We start from the raw sequence: 25,433 nt of genomic DNA, 5'->3' as shown, positions 1-25,433 counted from the left end.
AACCGTAAAAACCATTCAAAACCGTAGTAAACCGATTAGTATTTAAAAACAACTAATCTCAAATGCTGTGAGCTGTGTTGCTGAACAGATTTTTTTTTAAATTAAAGAGTTGTTTATAAAATTAATCTTTAAGCACATATTTATGTAAAATTAGTGCAATTTTTGAAAACTTTAAACAATGTCGTTATTGCTTCGGCCCTAACTTTTAAGTACTCCAATGTTGTGATATTATCTTTATGATTTCAACGTGAAAATCATAATAGTTTCAAAAACTATTTAAAACTATCTTATTCAAGCACGATCTCATTTTATTATTAATGTTTCTACCTGTTTTAAAGACTGACGAAAAATTTTTCAACATCAAGGAATGCTCTTCGTTTAATATATTTCCAAAGAAAAATCTAAATATTCCAGAAGGGCTATTAAATATTCCAAACAATAGTATTCTTTTCTGTTCGCTGTGATAGCGCTAAAAATATCGTCTGAAAGAAAAATTCTCAATGATGTCGAGAAAAAAAAATGTTCCAGAATGTTCTAAAACTATTGTGAAGCTTGAAAACAGTAATGAATATTTTATTTAAATTGCCGCCAGCTTCCTCTGTATTGTTATCAGACCTTCGATAGAAGCTATCTTTGAATATGAAACGTTCTTTTCGAACATAGAACGATAAAGAAAACATGAATTTCGGATATACATGAACGATTAAGAATAAATTCATAAGTGCAGAAATAACGCGTTTTAAAATGAAGGGGGGGGAGTAAAAGTACTTTGTACTAGTTTAACGAAAGTTTAATTTCTCTAGCGTTTACTGAACATTTCCGGTAGCTTTAATGTTAAAATAATTTCCGTTTAAAACTATTAGATTTTTTTAACACTTTAATTGTATGTACATTTTAAATTCAGATGAGTTGTTAAATTCTTTTTAAAAGCTTCTGAAAATAAATTTTACTAAGTTTCATCGTTAAATACTTTTAACAAAATCTGCTTAAAAAGCTTAAGAATAAATAAATTTTGAAATAGCTTTACTTATTAATATAATAAGCAACTAAAATCAATATTTTTAGTTAAGAAAGCGTTCAGTAATCATTAGATAATTATTTTTATTTTACAGAAGTAAGATTATTACAGAAAAAATACATATTTTCAGGCGTTAAGGTTATTAATATCGGTTATATTTTATTTTATTACCGGCGTTGAACAGTTGACCCAGTTAACGACTATCAATATTCAACTCCTTAACCTTTTAATTTTTAACCCAACCCAGAAGATAAGGAATCTCCTGGATCAAGCATTACAATCTGCCTTCGTTGAAGAATTTTTAATGGAACTAACCAGAATTTGCGTTACGTGGAGATGAAAAACTGCGAAAAACTCTACCAGTTAGCCTGACTTCTAACCCATGATTCCTCTATCACTGATAGTATTTTACGTTAGCTATGTGGTCGGTGCGAGACCGGAGATAACAGTGATATCTTATGTTTTATCTTTATCTAAAGCTTGCGTTTTATCCTTATCAAAAGCTTGCGCGTTATCCTTATCAGAAGCTAATGTTTTATCCTTATCAGAAACTTGCACGTTATCCTTATCAGAAACTTGTGTTTCTTCCTTATCAGAAACTTTTGTTTCATCCTTATCAGAAACTTTTGCTTTATCCTTATCAGAATCTTGTGTTTTATCCTTATCAGAAGCTTGTGCTTTATCCCAGTTTATTAATATTTCTTTACAAAAAAAGAAAGGAATAAGTCTGATTCTTGATACAAATGTGTATCTTTAACTCCGTTTTCCATAGTAATTAAACTATTCGAGTCAGTCTGCACTGGTCTTAACTATTTCGTTAAAATCACACTGGTATAAAGTATTAGTATTAGTAATATTTAATAAGTCAAGTCAATTTCGCACTATAACCATAGTCTAAATTATTACAGTTTGGCTGGTCTAAACTATTTCAATTAAACTGCACTAGTACAGTTGTAGCATTACATTTCAAAAGTCTCACTAGCATTGAAGTCAGATTAGTCTATACAATGTCGGGTTTGTTTTTTCTTTTTGCATTGACATAGTCATAAAATGAGTGACACTAAATACTAATCTAAAACGAATGAAGTCACACCGAACTGAACTATTTCGTTAAAGTCTCAGTTGCGCGTTTTTATAATTAGGAACATTTTCAAAGTCATCAACTTGCTTTTTGCAGTAATTAGAATCTAAAAATGATTAAATTTACTAAAGGACCTAAACTAAATANTATATATATATATAAACATTTTGATACCGAAAATTTCTGAGAAAGCATTCAGTGTTTTGAACTTTCACGTATTAAGGAATGTCTAAAAAATATAACTGTTGGTGACAATCCAACTGCTCAAAGTGAACTTTTCAGATATTTTTCTCTCAAAAATATTCTATTAAGCCCATTCTTTTATGTTGTCTCTTAGACGTAAGCAAGATCTCTAAAATCAGTCTTTTTGTGTCTGTCTTTTGTAATCAAAAGTGAAGTAACGAAAAATAAGTCCCAATTTTTCTGTTACCAGGCAACGGATAAAATCGAGTGTTTATTTGAAATATTCTGAATGTTTTTTATAAACGTTTTTTCGTAATTTAATATACAGGAATTAGTATATCATTTAAAGAGACACGGGATGTTAAAAATTATGAAATTTTCGAAAACATATTTTATCTAAGAAATAAGGGGGGAAAAAATTTGTCTGCCGCTAGCTGTATACCCAAATGCGGTTTTGCTTGTTTTGAAAATTGTGTTTATTTTTTTAATTTTAAAGCATCTAATTATTTGACTAGTTAATAGGATCATAAGATAACTAGTTCATTATTTAAGTAGTTAGTTCCATCAAAAAGTCTCTGCAAAGGCAGGATTCACCCATTGCTTTATCCAAAAATCCCCTTACTTTCTGAAATGGGATCAAAATTAAGAGACTACGGAGTTGAACATCAGTAGTCGTAAACGTCACGAGGCCGAGGTGGCCTGGTTGGTAAGGCGCTGAGCAAGATGTCGTGGGTTCGATCCCCTCCGACTGAAGGCGCCCCATGTAGTAAATGGTGACTTATGCACGTTAAATCTATCGAGTCACAAAGTCCTCCTTATTCCCGTTACAAATCAAACCTCTGGGGGTACTGATCCAGGAGATCCCTTGCTTTCTGGATTGGGATCAAAATTACAAGGCTACGGAGTTGAACATTGGTAGTCGTAAACCCAAAATCGGGTCGACTGTTCAACTCTGGTTATAAAATAAAATAAAATAACTGTGGGGATAATAGTTATCGACAATGTCAACCTTTATCTATAGAAAGGTACACCACCATAGAATCGAATTAACATGTCTTATATACTAGTGAATTGAAATTATATTTTTTAGTGGCAGATACACTATAGTACTTCCCCACCAGAATTACATCTGTGATAGAATTCGATGAACGGATACCACTCATTGCTGTTTTTGTGTGAAACCGGAAGAGCTGTATTAAGATCACCGTACTTTTTGCTAATCGTGAGAGCTGTTTAACTTCATGGTCGTGATTGCTCCTGTGATGCCATTAGCAGTCGAGTGCATGCAGGCCGACGTTGTGTGTGATCGAGACTGAGTAGCAACAGCGGGAGAAGGTGGATAATGTCGCAGTCACAAGTAGCAAATCAATTGTTCAATGTGGACCATCCATCTAAGTAGGCGTCTTCAAATCGAAGTGGGCGTTTCTGCCAAGGTAGGCGTGTTCACATCACGTCCGGATCACCAATGTGGGGATAGTAGTTATCGACAAGATCAATCTTCATCTATGGAAAGGTACCCCACCATAGAATCGAGTTAACGTGTCGTATATACTAGTGAATTGGAATTATATTTTTTTACTGGTACACTACAATATGCTAGAATGGTACGCTACAATAGTGGTACACTCCAATGGTGGTAGTTTAGTGGTACACTACAATAACTATCCAAGAATCTTCGTTTAAATATCTACGTCTTACCTTACGGCTCTTTTTTTTTTTTTTTTTTTNTTTTTTTTTTTTTTTTTTTTTTTTTTTTTTTTTTTTTTTTTTTTGTCCCTCAGTTCTTAATGAACAAAGATGCAATTCGTATCAAATTTCGAAGTTAGAAATACTGAGATCAAATTAACACAATTAGTTAATTAAACAGTTATGGTCATAGTTAAATTGGTTATTAGTTAAATAAATTTGTTTAGAGTTGTGCTGTAGAGTAAAGTGGAAATGCACGAAGAGAAATATCCTCCATTGTAAACAATAATAAAAAGCTTCTACTTTAGAAATGCAGAAGATTTGTCGTCATTACCCTAGAACAAAAAAGAATAGAAAATATATATCCTCTGACGCTGTTCCTTTTTCATATGAACCGGAATATACAGACCATTTCTCCATAAAATAAAAAAAAGAAATGCCGCTAAATTTTCATAAAGAGAAATCGCTGTTTGCGTATAAAGCACACGCATATTTATAAGGAAATCCCTCGAAAACAAAGCCGCATTTTAAAAATTGAAGTTAGACGAATAAAGGCGAATTTCTGGGTTGTCACCATTCCCTTCAGCAGAACAGAGACCCTGGAGCATTTTTTTCTCTTTTCTCTTTTTTTTAATTCTGAAAAAAAAAGAGGAAAAGAAAAATCATATCTTCTGGAAATATTGGAAAGAATGGAGAGTACAAGATATAAAAGGTTATAACTCTTCCGTAAGATAAAGAAGCTGCCATTAGATTTATGGATTTCGCATTAAAAGATTAGAGCGTTTCTTTTGCTCCGTTTTCCCTCTTTTTTTTCTCTCTCTCTCTTTAGAGAGCCCTAACTTTTCCGTTCCGAATTTTTTTTCTTCTTTTTTTTTTCAATTTTCAGAGAATGAGATGTATTAGATATTCTAGAATTGGAAATAAACTTGTACTGTTACCGAGTGTTTGAAGTAGATATTATTAGGGTATAATAAGAACTTGTAAGATATTAAGACCGTGGGAAGTATACTTCCCACCAAATTCATTAATTTGTGTCGTTAATGTCAATTGGAAGCTATTTTTTCACCTATAATTGTTGATATCAAAACATAGGGAAGAAAATTATAAGACCGTGGGAAATTATAAGATATATAAAGACCGTGGGAAACTATAAGATATATAAGGACCGTGGGGAGTATACTTCCCACCAAATTCATTAATTTGTGTCGTTAATGTCAATAGAAAGCTATTTTTCCACCTATAATTGTTAATATCGAAACATAGGGACGAAAATTATAAGACCATGGGAAATAATAAGAATTATAAATACCGTGGGAAGTATACTTCCCACAAAATTAATTTATTTGCGATGTTAATGGAAAACTATTTTTCCTCCTATCATTGTTGATATCAAAACATAGGAAAGAAAATTATAAGACGGTGGGAAATTATAAGAATTATAAAGTGGAAATGGGAAATATACTTCCCATCAAATTCATTAATATGTGTCGTTAATGTCTATGGAAAGCTATTTTTCCACCTATGATTGTTGACATCAGAAACTAGGGAAGAAAATACCAATGAATAGGGCTTTATTTGTACAATGCGTAAAAAAAATATTGGAAAAACATTGAATTGAATGAAAATATGCTCTATTTTCATTTCATCAAAATGAAATTTTTATTTGTTGGACTTCTGTTACATAATTTTGTAACATTACTTAAAACGTATCTTCTTCTTCTTTGTCAGCGCAACAGCCCCTTGCAGGCCTTGGGCTGCCTCAACAGCTGACAAATGCCAGCACCTCCTATCCATGGCAACTCCCTTCCAATTTCTAATTTTTGGGGTTTTCAGATCATGTGGTTGAGCCATCTAGTAGGGGGTCTGCCTCTGGGACGCGACCCCTCGGGGTTCTTAAAGGTGACGATTCTCATGTCGCTATTTTCAGGGGTTCATTGTTCAGAACAAGGTCCAACAAAATAAACAAAAGAAGAGTGATTAAAAAAAATAAGGTATGAAGGCAGAATGATAGCCTCAAATGTTACATGATGTAGAAATTAAAACAGATTTCCAGAAAAAAGAAATCTGGATCCAATTTTTAGTTTTATATTCATCTAGTTATCACGTATTTTTAAATATTTTTTTCTTTAATATTTTTTTCTTAAATTGACATTTATCGTAATTAGCTACAATAAACACTGGAATGATAAATCAAAGCGAAATCGATTTACTATTAGTAAATTGCCCCGTTACTCAGCTTTAATGCACATATCGATATTTGGAGATTATTAAGGCAGCCATTCACTCCAATTCATTGTTGGTCCAAATTATATAGAGTTGCAAATAGACTCGCTCAAAGGGAAGGTCTTCCACGTGAATCTCGTGATTTCTCGCGTGGCTTCACTGCCACTCGAAGCTTTGCAATATACTGAAAACGCAATGCGAGGCCCCCGACTATTAGGTAACAATACTAATACATTGGGAATTCCAGTTCTGTGTTGCAAAACGGGAAAGGATCCTCTGCTTGCCGGAGCACAAAGGGGTTTCCTGAATTTCAGAGTAATGCGATGCATAAATGCTTCCAAATCTGAATAGAGTACATATATTCCCATTAACCGTTATAACATTGAGTCCCGAGAATTTCTGATTGCTCTATAGAATGACAGTTTTGTTGCTTATAATTATTGCGAAAAAAAATCGTGTTGTTTACCAAATCGGAAAAATCGTGTTGTTTACTTATTAAAGTATATACAGTATTATTATTATATACATTATATTATATATATAGTACTATATATATAGTTATATATGTATTATTATATATATAGTACTATTATTATAAAGTAAATTTCCTAATATTTTTCATAAACTTAAATCAATTTAAGTTTATGAAAAAAATTAGGAAATTTACTATTATTAATTTACTATATGTATTTTTTTTATCTACTGTATAATAATTTAATTGTGAATTCCATTAAAATAGAAACGAGCTCTAGGTTTATATTTATAAATTTATTATATTAGAAATAAGCTTTTAATCTGTTTTTATGAGATTCAATCATTTGAAATTAGATCTTAGTCAATACTTACGAATTTTATTAAATTTGACTTGTAATCTTCGTTTATGCATTTTATTAAATTAGAAACTACATTTTAAGGCATTTTATTAAATACGAAATTTTAATTTAATCAATACTTATAAACTTAATTAAATTTGAATTTGCTTTCTATCTAGATTTATGAAATTTAATGAATTAGTAATCACCTTGAAATTTCTATATTTAGGAATTTTATTAAATTAGAACTTGTCTTTTAATCTATAATTATGAATTTCAAAAATTGGCTTCTGAAATATATTTAGAAATTTTATTAAATTAAAAATTAGTATTTCATCTATATTTTAATAATTTTGTTAAATTAGGATCTAACTTTTAGTCTATTACAAATATTATTAAATATGTTACGAAGTAAGCAATTAGCAACTCAATAAAATATGAATTAATCTAAAAATTCTTTTTTTTTCCAAATTTCATTTATTAAAAAAGCGGCAGGACAATTTAATTTACTGACTGGCGTATTTCTTTTGAATTGTATTAAAATTTATGCACCTATTTTATTGGTATTTTAGACATTTCTATAAATATAAATTAACTCAAACACAATATTAAATAAAATTTGTATCTAGCTTCCTAGCGAAAATGCCCATAAAAGTTACATAAACCTGCATCTTTATCCTAAATTTCTCTTCCCGAAGTGAAACTTACGAAGAGACCCGCCATCTGGAAAAGTTGCGCCAAGAAATCATTAAAACTCACGGAAGATGTCACATCAAAATCTTTCTACCCCGTCACAGCCACTTTATTAAGAACAATATGCTACTTCTGCCTCGGGCCAACTTTGGAGGCAGAAATTGCCTTTAAGGTTGCACCCATAAAGTTGACCTTACCCTCGACAAATTGGCAGGCATGGTCGTTATGTGCCCTTCCCCCCATAATGTCCGGACCTTAATGGCCAGTATGTAAATTTTAATGTCTCCTGTCGTAATGAATGTTCCTGGCTTTCTCCATCAATGTCCCCTATTTTGATACGCGTTTCGGTGTCGTTTATTATGTATTTGGCGGATTAGTTCCGATACTGATTACAATTAAAGATATTGCCTCCAAAACTATTTGCCCTATCAGAGACACTATCGAATCATTAATTCTGGTCAGAATAGACCATTACCGGGTTGATTTGTTGGAACGCAAACTGTTACCTTATTGATTTAGATAAAATGTATACACTTTTAAGTGATGTTTTCAGGGCATGACCGTTAAACTTATTCACAGTTAAATTCCGATTATAGATGAAATACGGTAGCTAGCAAATTCTACCGTATTAAGGCACGGGTAAGCAAATTCTGCAGATAATCCACAGAATTGACAAAAAAAACATGACTTGCATGGGCTTATTTATATTATAGACCTAAAACCAAAAGTCAAGCTCAAAGGTGCCAACTATTACGATTTATCCTATCATTGCGATTCGACTCAAAACCAAAATAATCACAATTACAATAAAATACATAAACAAATAAATCTAGATTAAATAAAAGACGTAGACAAGAAATAATTATATTTTATCAAATTCTATATTAGACTTGACACTGGATTTATTTAACCCCTTGGGGACGGGTGATTCAGAAAAGCATTCGCACAAAATCAGAATCAAGCTGTAATTAAATACGAAACGGTAACTCAAATGTAGTCGTTGCTAATCTGACAGACTTACTTTGCTTTTACTTTAATTATTGTTCGTTTAATCATATATATAATTCAAAGTATAACTAAATAGTTTTATTTTGAACAAAGTAATGGTGAATTAAATAAATCAAACAATTATAACTCCGCCCACAAATAAACTGCTGAAGAATTACTTTGATTACCAGTTTTATCTCTTTTTACCCTGATTGATACGGTTTTATGCTGGCACGTATTTGTGACAGTCTGCGCGAAAGGGTAAATATTCTATGAAGAAACTGAAATCAACTTTAGCCAGCAATATTCATAATATTGACACGCCATTTCTTTAATAAACATCCAGATGGCGCTGAGATCGTAGGTCAGGTGGTTATGTATCAGTGGCCTTCTTCTTCTTGAGTTGAGAGTATCCCATTTTCGTTATCTTCTTAGGACCATTACAATTAACTAACCATTACGATTCATTCATAATTATTACGATTTCATACTCAAGGCTAAGGTCTTACAGTATAGAGTAATAAATTTATGGTTCTTGTGAGTTGGTTACCTGCAAGGGACGTCCTCGTGGTTTCGTATCCTGATTGGCTGTTGAAGCATGACATTTATTTCATATCCTATGTTAGTTAATGTTAAGTCCTTTCATTTTTATCTCGTGCCATTCTAGCCCGTCAAATATGAATTCTCTTAAGTCACACATTCTATATTCTTTCACAAAGCCAGATTTGATTTAATTGTTACTTAACACTGAGGAAGACAGGAAGCCGTGTATAAGATAATCAAACTACTTGTGCAACAAAGTTGCCAGAGACGCAAAACAAAAATAATCACGATTACAATGAAATACATAAACAAATAATAAATCTAGATTAAATAAAAGACTTAGACAAGAAAGAATTATATTTTACCCTTGCTTAGTAAACAGTTCTTTTAGTATCCTAACTTCTAACCATTTTCTGGTTAAAAAAGTCACTGCCATTGAAAATCTCGCCAAATACGAGGTACATGGAAGAAACTGAATCACCATATAATGCTAAAACTACCATACTTAGTGATTGCAATGAAAAGTTCTTCATTTATATTTTAACTTTCTGGGGAATCCCCATGTAGTTCTAAAATCATTATTCTTTTTCATTATAATTAAAATTCAAATCAATATTTTAACTTACTCAAAAATATTAATGACTTAGTACTATTTTTGAATCATAAAATTTGTTTTGTGTGCAACAAGGAATAAATAATTTATTATTTATTTTTTGTTATTTTTAATGATTTTTTGACACCTAAAAGAAATTTATTTTACATCGCTTAGAAATGGAATAACTTTTCGACTATGCCACTCAGTTAAATTTGTTTTAAAAGTTTAAAATAATCTTCTGACGACAAGATTATCTAGAAGAATTTAATAACACCTCCGAAAGCTATTTTTTTCAATTCTTTATTCATAAAGCAATCATAAAATAAAACATAAAAATAGTCAAATATTTGTTTTTTTCTTTATTTGCCTTTTCTTCAGAAAAGTAATGTCAGTACATTTTTTTCATCTTCTTTTCTAATAAAAACTATAAAAAAAAATTCTGAATCATCCCTTTGAATTAAAAAATGTATATAAAGTAATATATTTCGAACAAAAGGGGGTAGTGGAAGAAAAAAAAATTGTTAATAGAGCAATCGTAAGCTTCGAAAGGAAAGTTTAAACGAAATCAAGTAAATTGCAAAATCAGGAACCAGACGAGCTAATAGAGGCATGCAGCGTACGAAATTGCAAAAACGAAATAAGGTGAGTTAGAAAACGAATTGCCGATGTAAAAAGTCACTCTCTTTTTCAAATGATTTAAATTTTTCAACCATTAACGCCCAACGGCCTTTGCTCACGAAAATACAATTTCTCAGAAAAGAAATTGAATTTATTCTCTTTAGATTTTCTTTTTTTCATTTTTAACCCTTTTATTTATTTCTTCAACACTTTATTACTCGCTATATTTTTCAGGATATGTCAAATGGCAATTCAATTGCAATGGGGGGAAAAAGTCGTGGAAATTGTAAAAAGTTTAGAAATACAAATGAAATATTATAAGTTTCAGATAAAATTTATTTAAATTGGAAATGAAAATTTAATACGTTTCAATATTAAATATGCGAAACAGTTTTCTTTTAATAATGAATGCAGGTTTCAAAGTAATACCAATGTTTATATAATTTCAACACATGATTATTAGAAGATTGAAATGTATAATGTATTGTTACATTATGTATTATCATTATTCATTCTAACATTTGGTGATAGGACGTATGTATTATTACATTATACAGTCCCTTTCTAAATTATAAGACGCACTATAAGATTCTATGTAAAATCTTAATTATCAGGTGTTACTATACAGCTTTTTAGTTTATACGCGACTGAAACCGGTTTGTACTTGTTTACGTTCGTGTATCAATTGGTTAACATTGTAATGCAATACGTTAAAAATAAATACAAATAGGAAGTATGTACAAAATTCCCCAAATAAAAATCCATTACACGTATGCTTAAATATAAAAGTATTGCATATAAACTCGTGCAAAACATGTAATTACTAAAAAACTACAACGCGTCAAATAATTTGGTCTAATTATTATAATATAATAACTGATCTAACAAATGTTCTAATTTATACAATAAATCGTCTGATATATCCAATCGTCAAATTTGAGGCCGTGATAGCCTGGTCGGTAGGGCGCTGGGCCCATATGCAAGAGGTCGTGGGTTCGATCCCCGCCGGCCGAAGACTCCCCGTGTAGTAAATGGTGACTGATGCACGTTAAATCTGTCGAGTCTCAAAGTCCTCCATGTTCCCACAACAAATCAATACCTCTGGGGGTACTGATCCAGGAGTTTCCTTGTCTTCTGGATTGGTTCAAAATTACAAGGCTACGGAGTTGAACGTAAGTATTCGTAAACCCATGAAATTGGGTCGGCTGTTCAACGACGGTTATAAAATAAAATAAAATCGTCAAATTTGAGCCGCGATGGCTCAGGGGATCGAGCGTTCGCCAATGAGGTGAACCGGGTTCGAATTGCCGTCAGGCTAACCGTGGAAGGTTCTCGCGATCTTCCTCTCCATGTACCGCAAATGCGGGTTAGCTCCATCAAAGAGTCCTCCACGAAGGCAAACTTCTCCTAATACTTGAACCAGGAGTTCCCTTGTCTTCTGGATAGGGTTCAAAATTACAAGACTACGTAGTTGAACATTAGTAGTCGTAAACCCATAAAACTGTTTCGGCTGTTCAACGACGGTTATGAAAATGAAATAAAATCGTCAAATTTAACCAATTGATGCACGAACTGAAAGAAGTACAAACCAGTCTCATCCNCATAATTCTATATATATGTATATAATATATATAATATCAGGACTACATCCCTGTTATCATTGTTGTATTCAACTTTAATAATGCAGTCATGAGCCATAATACGTTATAAATAGGTTTATTTAAAGGTAGGCTGGTGGTTATAACAGTTCACATCCCCACTCCACAAGGGAGGGGGTGTGTAAAAACTACGGATGGTTCCGGCAGATCTGTTATGGAACGCGTTAATCAGCAAGAGACATGCGAAAGCCATCGGTCCCGCATTAAATACTAACAGAGAATGATGTAAACCGGTTCCAGTCGTACATACCTTATAACTCTACGCATTATGGAAAATCATTTAATGCTTCCTAATATGGTAGTGAAAGCGGGACAAGATTCTAAAAATAACTCCTCCTTTGAAATATAAATTTAATTGTAATTCAATGGTATGTTTTCATCCTTGAAGTCCCAAAATAGAATTTCTATACCAAAGACATTTTATGAAAACGAAGGAGTTTTAATGTTTTATTAATCCAAATGTATTTATAATTTTTGTTATATATATATTAGTATAGTATAGTTTAGTATAGTAGAAAAAGTGCACGTTAAATTTGTCTAGACTTTAACTTTATAGAACAACATAAATATGGTTCGTCTAATTTACCAAAATCCGTCCTTTAACTAGATACATATATATGACTACAATAGTCAGCTTGATGTTTTCTTTGGGAGGCAAAAGTGCCCGAAAAAAAATCAAGCTTTCAAACATGATAAGCAAGAAGAGAAGAAAGAAGAAAAAAAAACAGGAAAATTTTCCTTTTTTTTCCAAAGGTAACAGCATAAGAAAAGCAAACATCGAAACTGAAATCGAAGGGCAGAAGGGTAAAATAATAATTCCCCTTCAGAGTTATCCGTTTATTCCAAATTCTATCGGGAATAGGAAGAAATCCTTCTGAAGAGTTGGAGATAACTTCTTTTTCTCTGAGAGTTTATTTAAGCCCTAACGTTTTCTCATCTTTAACGAGACTGCACACATAACTAGAAGATATTCCGGGAGAAAATTCCAGTAACGAGCTTTAACCTGGTTAAAGAAAGGGAAAAAGGTAATGGCTTAATGATGGATAGCGGACTCCATATTGCACTGAAGTTATTATATTCCGTAGAATAAGTCCCATCTTAAAACTATTGATGGTAAAGGGATAGATTTAACCAATCCATCAAAAATGATTCATATTTCTGCCTTTTGAAGTCCAGAAAATGGAACTGCACAAAAGGTTTTTCTGATGTAATATTTCTAAATGCATTCTCTTATGATGAACTAATGGAATTTTGGTATTTGTATGTGATTCGATATTTATTAAAAAGAAAGAATTTTATATTCTATTGTCAGTGGTAGCTGATCAACGTAGTAGATATACGGCATTCGGTTTTAAGTTAAGGGGGGACCACACCCTGAAATGGTAAAATATTAACATTTTTCTTTAATTTTTTTTAAGTAATAGAGACAATGCAGAGACTCCTTGTTTTTTTTATCTTATTTAGCTACAATTTAAGTCTATTTTACAAATTTTTCTTTCACAGAATAATAAAAAAATAAGTTGGTGGCAGCTCCGTGTGTGGCTGGTCATCAAAAGGTAGCACCTCACTGGCCTCACAAGTTTAGAAGTCCTGAAACATAGGAAAATGATTTTGTTTAGATTTTCTAAAACATAAAGACATTGTCTGAAAAGTAGCATAGCGGTTTTTTGATATTCATAAAATTACCAAAATGGCGGCAACTTAAATAAAAAAAGTTAAGTTTTTCATTAAAAAAATGTTCATTAAAATACTAATATAAAATCGAAATATAAACATATCAAAAAAATCCTATGCTACTTTCTAAAGAATATATTTTTACGTAATTCAAAATAAAGAATAGCTTATTTCGTTTTATAGATCATGAGAAAAACGTTAGGCCAGGTCAAAAAACAGCGTTTAAAGAAAAACGCGTTTAAAGTTTTGACTTAAGGTAGGGGAAAACGTTTAATTTCATATATATAATGGTCGATAAATGAAATGCCTACAATAAGTATACAGTCAACTGAATGAATGAGACACAAAAAGAATGTCACGCCTCCTAATCCGGCCGAACGGGCCTTTCTACCTGCTTAGCGACGACTCTATTTTCCGATATAACTTCCAAACGAAGTTAGGTACCGAGAATTCGTTTTAGACAGACATTAGGTACAAAGATTCGAAAAATGCAATAAAAATTTTTTCGAATTTTTGAAATATTCAGGGTATATACTAATATTCAGAATTCATATTTATATTGAAACCACCGTCAAGCCAGCAATTATACGTTAATAATAAAAGGAATATAAAAATACTTTAAATTATTATTGTGTAAATACATTAAAAATGCCTGCTGGTGAAAATGAAAAGAAAAGCAGCAGTGGTCGCCATAGCAACGCATGCAATGACGACGCATGCGCACTGTTTACCATTACTCTTGAACATAGTTGAAAAATGTGAGGACGCCATGAAATCCAAAACAAAAAACATTTTGCCAATGGGTAAAAAACTTCGTTTTATTTAGGAAAACTTGTGCAGTGAATTGGTTACATTTTCCAGTGAAAGACGTAAACTGTAAATATTTTCTGTCCAGTTATACGTTTCGAACTCAGTAATTGTAATCTTTTGTGATCTTCCTTTTTTTGTTACGCTTATTTTATAATATTCTTTCCATACCTTGATTTTGTAACGTACAGTGCACTCACGATTATCCGGGTTAATCACCGCACGGACAATCGAAAAACACGGATAATCCGAAAACTCATTTTATTAAAGAAAAAATCAATATCAATTTAAAAATATAAAAATTACTGACATTTGCTTGCTGTATAACATCAAACTAGGAATTTTCCTTTTAAAAAAATGTGTAATGCGCCATATATTGTCGCATATTTTACGAACCGCATTAATGTCACCGTAATCAAATACTCCCATATAAACTAATAAAGTTTCCACAGAGCAGCAGAATGAGAAATTGTATTTCCCTCATTTACTACATCTTCTGCATCAGTTACTATCATCATTATTTGATTTAACAACATAACGATGTCTTCATCAGTCAAATACTGGAAGACAGGCTCACATGCATCACTTTGAAACCAATCTTCTAAATTTTCTTCATCAAGAATTTCGAAACCTTTGATTTCTTTTGCTTGTTCAAGAATACTATTATCATATTCTTCTTAGAGATCTGAAGAAGATTGTTTAACAAGAGGTATCATCTTTCTGCATGATCGAGATAACGTAGACGATTTTACCATTAACCATGCTTCTGATATTCCATATACTGCAATCCAATAACGAATATTGTTTCCAAAAATTTGGTAGTGTTATAACTTCATGAATCAAATTTTTTTAATCTTGAAAATGTTTCTCTTTAAATTTTTTGATGACTCCGGAATGAGCACGGATAATCCGCAAACCGAATAATCCGCGCACGGATAATCGAGAGTGTACTGTATTTTGCGTTTGGAGTATATCAGTTTTTGTTCTTGTGCTATGAAATCCAAAATTCAATTCAACTACGCGTATTAAAATACTGAATACTGAACTCTCATTTATACTGCTCACGAAATCAATCAGCTGAGCGTATTAAAATAATTATGGAATTTTAATTTCTCGTTTATTCTTATTAAATCTTACTCATAGCTAAACGTATTGAATTACTTATAAAATGTGAAATTATATATCAGATATGCGTATTAAAATAATTATGGTACTGTGAACTCTCATTTATACTGCTCACGAGATCACTCAGCTGAGCGTATTAAAATAATTATGGAATTTTAATTTCTCGTTTATTCTTATGAAACGTTACTCTTAGCTAAACGTATTGAATTACTCATAGAATATAAAACTCTCGTTTATAATGCTAACATAATATCAAACTCCACTCAGATATGCATATTAAAATATTGTGAACTCTCATTTATTACTGCTCACGAAATCACTCAGCTGAGCGTATTAAAATAATTATGGAATTTTAATCTCTCGTTTATTCTTATGAAATGTTACTCTTAGCTAAACGTATTGAATTACTCAATGAAACTCTTGTTTTCGTTAATGCTAACGAAATATCAAACTCCACTCAGATATGCGTATTAAAACAATTATAATATTGTGAACTCTCATTTATACTACTCACGAAATCATTCAGCTGAGCGTTTTAAAATAATTATGGAATTTTAATCTCTCGTTTATTCTTATGAAACGTTACTCTTAGCTAAACGTATTGAATTACTCATAGAATGTGAAACTCTCGTTTATAATGATAACGAAATATCAAACTCCACTCAGATATGCATATTAAAATAATTATAGTATTGTGAACTTTCATTTATTACTGCTCACGAAATCACTCAGCTGAGGGCATTAAAATAATTATGAAATTTTAACCTCTCGTTTATTCTGCTCACAAAATGTTACACTCAACTAAGCGTATTGAATTACTCTTAGAATGTTCAACTCTCCTTTATAATACTCGCGAAATATTACACTCCACTCAGATAGGCGCATTAAAATAATTATCGAATACTAAACTCTCGTTTATGCTACTCAATTATGCAATATAAAATAATTATCGAGCATCAAATTTCTTAAATGTCACACTCAGCTGCACCTATTGAAAAACTTAAGAAGCTTCGTGCTCGCCTAAATAATATTAAAATACTCGATTAAACTCCAATTCCTTAATCATATGTATAAAATAACGTGTTATTTAAAGCTTTTATCCAATTAATCGTGTTTAAATTAACTTTATTGGAAACAAATTATAATGCGTATGTAGGTGTTATATTTTTTTAGAACATTTGAGTCTATATATTGTGAATTTTAAGTCAACTAAAATTAACTCTGGATCAATTTGAAAGCAAAATAAATTAAGCTATTTAGCTTATAAAACACCATTTCCAAACTCTTCTTGTCAAAATAGTTGGAATGGAAAATTTTTCCTCCCCCGCATATTCGAACAAATTATTCCACGGGGGATGTCAGAAATTCATTTTCGAAAAAGTGCCCGAATATTAAAAGATGGAAAGAGAAAGCTGCTGACATTTTAATTAGGCTTTGATCTCATTTTTAATTAAAAACCTTATCCTCGCTACAAGTTCTCATCGCAAAAGGTAAATTTATGAAAAGTGGGCGAAAGCGGGAGAGAAAAAAAAATCCTGGACAACTTCGACACATGTGACGAAAATGAAACGCTCAACTTAGGAAAAAGATAGTGACATGTCCTTCTTATTGATCTAATTGAAAGCTTGGCTTCGTTTCGTCGCATTTTTTTCTCATTTATAAATTTGATTTTTCCAGCTGCGATAAAATAAATCAAGTCTCCAGCACCCAACTAAGATGTTGTCAAATTATTGAGTCAGGCGAAAGAATTAAAGAACTTAATTACTTAATCTCTGTCTTGTCCGATTTTTTTTGAGATTATTTTTTTTTAAATAAAAATTGAGACTAATCTCTAATTTATACACTGTTGGTAGTTATTAAAATGTAGTAAAAAATACTATCTTTCGGGTAAACAGATTATGTGAACATGTTTCGCTCGTTTTTAAGCCTTCAGAAGAAAAAAAATCTGCTTCTTACGCTTTGTTTTTTTATTTCTTTTTTCCTGCAAAATCGATTAATGAGCTGTTAGCTTTTCGCTTGTTTTCATACTTACATTATTAAACTTTGGAAGTATCTAGAAGTTTAATTTAAACGCTTTAAGAACACTCTCAGAGCTGAAATAAGTTTTTAAATCAACAACTATGGTATTAAATATTGAGACTTAGTTGAAATTGAGGAAAGCTGACCTTAAAAAAAAAGGGTGCAAGGTTTTTTTTAATGCTTTATAACCATTAATGTTCTTAAATATTGAAATTATGAATTCCAACTCAAAGAAGAATAACATAATGAAAAATTTAATTGTTATAGTAAAATCTATTAATGTGTTGTTAGTTATACGCTCATTATTAAATTTGCATTATTAAACTTAAAAAATATTTAAAATTTTTGTTGAAACTCTTACTCTATTAAGAAAACTTTTAAAGCTGAAATAAGGTTTTAAAGCAATAGCTATCTTTATTAAAAATCTTGACTTCATTAAAACTGACAAAAGTTGTGGAATTAAAAAATTTTTGTATAGGATGAAGAAAATCATAAATTCTAGCTAAATGAAAAATAAAATTATGGGGAATCGAATCATAGAGTGTTTTTTTTTCTTTCTTAAAAGGACAAATAATATTCTAAAATAAAATAAATGAATAAAATAATTAAATAAATTTTTGGGGTGAAACAAATCCCTGTTACTTTCCCAGTGGGTTACTTCCACCAAAAAATCCACCTCGAAGGCAAATTTTTCCCAATACTTGATCCAAGAGTTCCCTCGTCTTCTGGATTGGGTTCAAAATTACAAGGCTGCGGAGTTGAATATTAATAGTCGTAAACCCAAATTTTGATTGGCTGTTCTATGACGGTTATAAAATAAAATAAAAAAAATACGAGTACATTAAAAATTTTAAATAAACTAGATTTTTGTATCGTAATTTTATAAAAGAAATGCAGAAAAACAAGTGACAAATGGTGTAGAATATAAAATAACATGCAATATATCATGTATGTTCTTTTTTAACAACATAGTGCCGTTTTTTATTGCATTCAATAATTTTTTGCACACGTTTTCATATTTCTTTATATGCAAATTAATTCAATCCCAATGTCATTAGTTTGGCATTAAAATCAAGACAAGCGAGGGAGTCATTTCTCACTGAAATTGGCGAGGTGGGGGTGTAGGTAGAGGAAGAGTAGAACACATCAGCAATTAAATCGACTGGTCCCTATATCTATTGGAATAATAATTTGGAAGAGCTTTTTGATGACTTTCCTATTATTCATTCGCGAAAATCGGTTTTTAATTACACCCTACCCCACATCCCTCACCCCCCATGCTCCTAAAAGCAAACATTCGACACGTAGAAAAGAATCTTTCCGCATTCTTAAACTCGGGGCAAGTTCTTGTATCGGAAAATATTCTTATGTGTTTTCAAATAAACCAAGTAATTCGTATGTCGGTTCATTATATGAATATTTTTGGCTATCAAAATTACTGGTTTTCGCTCAGAGCACAATGCTAATGACCTCACTAGCAGTTGCGTGTACCTTTATTTATTTTTAGCGCTTTTTAAAGTGGACACTATTCCGGCGGGAAAATATTCTCATGACAAATTTTGTATCTCCTCCATTGGTGATTTAAAATATAGAAGTAAATTTAGGTAAGCACAGAATAAACCATTCCCAACAAAATTTTTGATGGTTTTTCATTGATGGATCAACCTAATCTTGATGGTAACCATTAATAATTCCATCATGAACCATTATATTTTTTTTAGTAACCAACCTAAGTAACCATCACCTCAATGTAGGAATTTGGACTGATTTATGAGGGTCCAACATAAGAATAGCAACTTGTTTTGATGGTTTGTTCATCTTGAACCAACAAGAAATCCCATTAAACCATCGTGGAGATGTATTGCTGGAACCATCATGGATCATCATGGATTGTTGGTCCATGAGAGTCAAACTTCCCTTGATGGTTAACCATCATAGTATTAAAGTAGCGTTTTCCAACATTTTAATGATGGAAGTTTGGTGGCATATCAAAAACACACAATGGATGAATACATAATGGAAAATGTTGGATGATGGTGACCATCAAAGAATGTTGGCCATGATGAATCTCACTGGAAACCAACATAAACCATCAAAAATTTTTGATGGGACCATCAGGAATTTTGACTTGAGTCAAAGAAGTTTCAAAAGCTTGATTTAGAAAAAAAGAAAAAAAAATGATCAAAATGCAGACAATTATTGTAAGGTTACTTCCTTAGTAGGTTACTTCCTTAGTAAGTTACTTCCTAAGTAGCCCTTCAATGATTTCTTTGAATTTCGATATTTTTGAGGAAATAAAATTTCTGCATTTAAGACGTCATGTTTTCATCTTGGTTTAAATTTCAAATTAAAAATGCTTGCGATACAGAATTTGCCAGGAAGCGCTTCTCCCGCGCGAGAGAGCATTGTTTAAAGTTTTGCCACTAGACTTAAAGTCATATATCAATTTAACTGATTCGTATCACTATTCAAATAACCCGAATCATTGATTTGAATCACCGATTAAATCTTCAACTCTACGAAACAATTCCATAAAGTCTCGAGAGTGCAGAAATGGTTCTTTTCTGCATAAGCTTGAAACCGTCACCCTGTTACACTAGATTAAAAGCCAACATGAGATACCTTAGAGTAGACGGAGACTAATCGAATGTTCCTCTCGATTAATAAGGGGGCGAAAATAGAAAAAGGGGGTCGATCGACCGGTGTCAACGTTTCCCGATTGTATTTTAGCGTGCCCACTCCCATTCCCGATCCGGGAAAAATAAAATTCCGGGTATTTTTAATTAAAAACCAATCTTTTGGATTACATGTCTATCCAGCTGATAGATGAACGATTGGGGCTCGTAATATAGAAAGGTCACTATAAAAACAGTATTGGTTCATTATATTTATACAGCATATTTCTATTTGCAAATAGTTAGAACGTGAGCGAAATTTAACAAATCGTGTTGTCTAATTTAAACTATTCCCACTATTTTTATGTGCCGTGTGAAACAGTCCAATTTGATTCATCTTTTTTTATTCTGGAATTTGGTTTTCAATATTCTTCTGATATCTTAATTCTGGAAATCGGTCTTGAATAATCAGTCGATTATTCTTTACTTCAGAAATTTATTTCTTTTTCTTGATTTGGTCTTGAATATTTGGTCCTTCTTTTACTCTATTCTGTAAATACTTATTTGATTCTTTTTTCATTTCTAATTTTCAATATTCATTTTTCTTGAGTACTCATTTGATTTTTCTTTGTTTTGATTCTGTAATTTAAACTTGAGTGTTTATTTGATTTTTCAATTCTGAAAAATGGTTTTGAACATTTATTTCATTGTGCGCAGCGTTCTTAAAGGGTGCTATTTTAGATTTTCGTTTTTTAAAAGCCCTTAGAGGTGCTTTTTTTCATGTGGGTTTTTGTAAAAAGTTCTTAATTTTCCCTTTTCGAAAATGTGATTTTTTTTTCTTTACAATGTCGATTTTCTCCCCGTGTATTATGTAAAAGCGTGCTTTTCATATTGTTCTTTTCAACGTTTTCAAAATTCATTCAACCACAATCTAATTCGGCGTACCATCGGTCGTTAGAGTATGAAAGCACCAATCATTTTACATGCTTGATGAAATACTTACAAGTTCGCATGTGCATCTACTGAGCTGGGTTCGGTGAGATTCTTGCACTCTCATGTGCACCTCTGCTGCATTTTGCAAGATATTCTCAATTTTAGACTTCATTTTCCACCCTCTGATATTGAACCAAAAAATCTCTCGATCATTTTATAATGGTTAATATAATCAAGAAAAGAGTTCTTTGTCAGAAACTAGTTATTTTATCATGATCAAGTAAAGTCTTCGAAAATCATTTTGTAAATGTATGTAGTACTTAAAAAGTGCTTTTTTTTATCGTGTCCATGGACAATTAAATGGCCTCGTGTGCCTTCAAAACTGCATCCGCTAGCTCCAATACATCATTACTGTAGAGGATCTCACAAAGTTCTGAAGCCAGTGGCACCATACCCAGTTGTAAAACCTATGGTGTAAGGGCTGGGCATTCGAAAATGTGATCTGGGGTAAGTTGGATATCGGTACAGTTCTAGCAGGGAATATAAGTTCTTATTTTGTCGGGAAGAATTTTCATCCCTAAAAAGTGCTTAAATGGTGCTTATTTTTTGTTGTAAGATTTTGCTATGGTATTTGGTTTTTATTTATTTCAACTTAAATATTGAACATTCATTTGTAGTTCCACTATTTGCGAATAAACATACTAAATAACAATGTTTTTATTCGGTAAATGCCCTGCGTATCAACTTCAAGGAAAGTTATGGTTATACTTAGCCATAACTCGCGTGTTACAAAACATGTTTTATACTTAAAATAAAAGCAAATGTTTTTAAGAGTAAATAAATAAAACAACCTCTATTCTTTAGCCAAAATTTATTCAAAATTCTATTAAAAATACTAGTCTGAATTGCCTCCTTCAATTTTATTATTCAAGCATCTCACGAAATCCAATTCGTTGTCTTCTTTTTTCGCTGCTTAAGAAACTAAAGGAACACGCTACCTACGCAAATTGTGAAACGGTAGCATAGAAAGGCATTTCCCACCATAGGAATAATAATATCACGTGGTTAGGGCACGATATCTTCACGTCGACACCAGCAAGCATACACCCCCCAAATGGACGGGACGAGAAATTGAGTCTTTAAATATTAACGGCCTCCATCCCGCGCGGAATAATTCCCGGAAGTATAATGTTCTGGGGAGGTTTCAGGTAAGACACACACTTTCTCACTGTAGCCGTAACGTGACTTATTCCGTTGGCGAAAATCTCTTAGAGTTTTCTCTAAGATAACGCCAATATAAACACTGGCGTGTGAAGCTGGATATTTTTCGTTGGCCCAACGTCTTCGTGGGTCTTAAAATGATTTTTAGTGGGGTATTTTATCATTTATAGCTTAAATAGGAGTCATAGAACTTAAAGCACGTTTATTGTGTCGGGCGCATTTGTTATGGCGCGTTAGCAGTTGCCACTAAAAAGTATATAACTGTAGCATAAAATCGGAAAATGGGTATTTTTATACTACGAAATGTATTAAATATATCGTTATTGGAATGTTTTTATATATATTCCATAATTTCGAAATTTTTTTATCGATAGATTAAAGCGGGGTTCTTAGGTTTTATTTATTTAATTAATTGTAAATTATCTCAGTTTTTTCTCCGTGATGAGCATTTGATGTAAGTTTAACTACGTAAATGCCGAATTTCTGAATTATCATTTGATTTAAACTGTCATTCACGTGGAATTCTATTTTTAGGAATTGTCACACTTATCTGTTTTTAGAAGAAGCGAAAAGTAGAAAAATTATGTGGAAAATTTTAAATTTATCCATTCTTATAAAAATAAAACTTGAAAAAATAGAAAAATTTATAGATTTCTAAGGAAGTAAAGAACAGAGATAATAGGTTTCGTGTTTTATGCGTTTATTTTTGTAATATATTTTGTTTTCTTTTCGTTAAAATTTGGTTTTAGTTGAATTCCTTAAATGTGTAATTTGTGTAGTATCATTATTTTTTTGATTAAAGCAGTCGACTTTCGTGTATGTATGATTCTATTATTGGGAACCGCCATAATTATTTTTTTATTTTTAGAATAAGTCAGAAATAGAAATGTGAAATAGGAAATTGTATGCATTATTATTAGAAACAGAAAAGAAAATAGAAGACTGTATCAAAATTGAAGAACATGTTTTGTGCTTTTTTTTTTCATGTGTAATTGGTTTATATTTTATATAAAATTTGGTTTATGAATTTTCCCAATTATTTCAATAAAATGTGAGGCGCTCGTAAAAGTCTATTTTTGGAAAAATAGAAATATGAAATAAAAACTTTCAAAGGTCATACTTACCAAAGGTCGATCTGGAGCTCTGAAACAAATACTGATTTTGTCTAATTGTGAAAATTGATTCTTAATTTTGAGATTTTATAAAAATCATGAAAACCTCTGGTCAGTCTTTGGAATCGAATTCTTTCCGGAAACGTCTGCGGGAAAATAAGATTTTGTTCTTAAAAAGAAAGATAAATCATGTTTTTAAATCTGTTGTTTTTGTAAAATTATGAATTTACTTAGTGTCCGATAGACTACATATTTCAAAGGGAAAATATAGTAAATGGACCATTTTTAAAGTGATAGATATTGTAGTTTACGCACGCAGAATTTTCCTAAATATACCCCTAACTCATGCATTGGTAGAAAAAAGTAATTATCTGCCCTATTTTCTAAAATATACCCAAAAATTGAAACAACTGGCTGCAAATCCTTTAATAAACAAATTGGAAATGAAACAGGTTTGCTAACAAGTTTATCTTTCTTCCGTGCTAGCTCTTAAAACTTAAATGAGTTATCATTTTACAATTATGATATTGAAAAGTTATTAAGTTAAGTAAAAGTTTTATTTATCTATAAATATTTAATTTTTTTTTAACTGTCATTACTAATTGAATGATTTTGTTTTCAGGGAGATGCAATTACAATAGAACCATCGAACATTCCTCAGTGTGTATCCAAAGGAAAGTCAGAAGTAAGTTTCTGTTCTAAAAAAATTTTGTTACTGCTGTTGTTGTTTCTAATGCTACTTGCCAATACCAGCAAGCCTGCTTAGTGAAAGCAAGGGAATTTAAGGCAGAGCTGGCGTTTCTTATCTTTCAGTGGCGCCACCTATTGCCACGAATATGACTTCAGCCACACACTCGCCACAGCTTGTTTATAGGGTGGACCCATTCATACATCCATTCATTCATCAACGAATCGTAATTTTGACCTGAACCAGCGAACAACAATCTCCAATTCAATGCCACCAGAGATATAATTTGTTATAGAAACATAGAGGACTTTGTGATCCAACTGATTTAACGTGCATCAGTTACCATTTACTACATGGGAAAACTTCGAAAACACGGGGAAATAGCAAATTTTTAAAATGTTACTTAACCTGTTTTTTTTAGCCAATAAATTTGCGAAATTTTAAGAAGTTAATCAAATTTCTCCTCCATTAAAGTCTATAATTGTATAAAGTATAAAGAAATATTTTAAAGGAGTTCATTTTTTTTTTTTTAAGTTTTACGAATGTTTTTATTATATGTTATGTAACTTTTACAAAATTAAGTTGCACAAGCAAACGTTATATCGCCTCTATATAATTTTCACGAAATCGAAAATGCTGATTTTTATACAATGTAAAAACTCCATTAAATTGGTTATCTGCATTTCGTGATGTTTTTTTTTTTCTTCATCCACATAAAAAGCTTTAGGTTCTATATTTTCTTAATTAAGTTCGCACGGTCAACGCCTGTGGAAACAAATTAACTGATTGGTGCTTCCGAAAAATATAGCTCGACCGTGATGAATAAAAAAAAAAAAATTGGGGGGAAAAGAAAAATCTTTTCTTTTTAAAAAAGAAGAAGAGAGGGAAAAAAAGCAACTGAAAAAGCACTCATCTTAAGCAAGTATCGATCACTGGCGAACTGATTAACATGCATTACAGCATCGGGTGTCCGGAGTTTAATTTTTTTTCTACTCTTCCAATATCGCGTGGCAACGTAGAATCATAACAGATATAGGCTAAGTGAAGGGGTGTTGTTCTAACTCTCTTCGAATTTTTATTCCTTTTTTTGGGCAGCTTAATATTTTATTAATCGTTTTCATTTTAGTAAAAGGGCTTTTTGA

At 31.5% G+C, this 25,433-nt stretch overlaps 1 protein-coding gene across 3 annotated transcripts in view; it reads left to right on the top strand.

Moving 5' to 3' along the window:
• Positions 1 to 25,433, top strand: part of LOC110282721 (semaphorin-2A) — a 535,140-nt gene that overhangs the window by 447,652 nt on the left and 62,055 nt on the right. For all 3 annotated transcript variants that reach the window (XM_043041275.2, XM_043041274.2, XM_071186784.1), the window contains one exon: positions 24,226 to 24,288. In XM_043041275.2, coding sequence (XP_042897209.1) covers positions 24,226 to 24,288 — 63 coding nt within the window. The remainder of the gene's footprint in view (positions 1 to 24,225; positions 24,289 to 25,433) is intronic.

This window comes from Parasteatoda tepidariorum, chromosome 10, assembly GCF_043381705.1.
Source record: "Parasteatoda tepidariorum isolate YZ-2023 chromosome 10, CAS_Ptep_4.0, whole genome shotgun sequence".
NCBI classification, from domain to species: Eukaryota; Metazoa; Arthropoda; class Arachnida; order Araneae; family Theridiidae; genus Parasteatoda; species Parasteatoda tepidariorum.
This window is presented reverse-complemented; position numbering and strand designations above follow the sequence as displayed.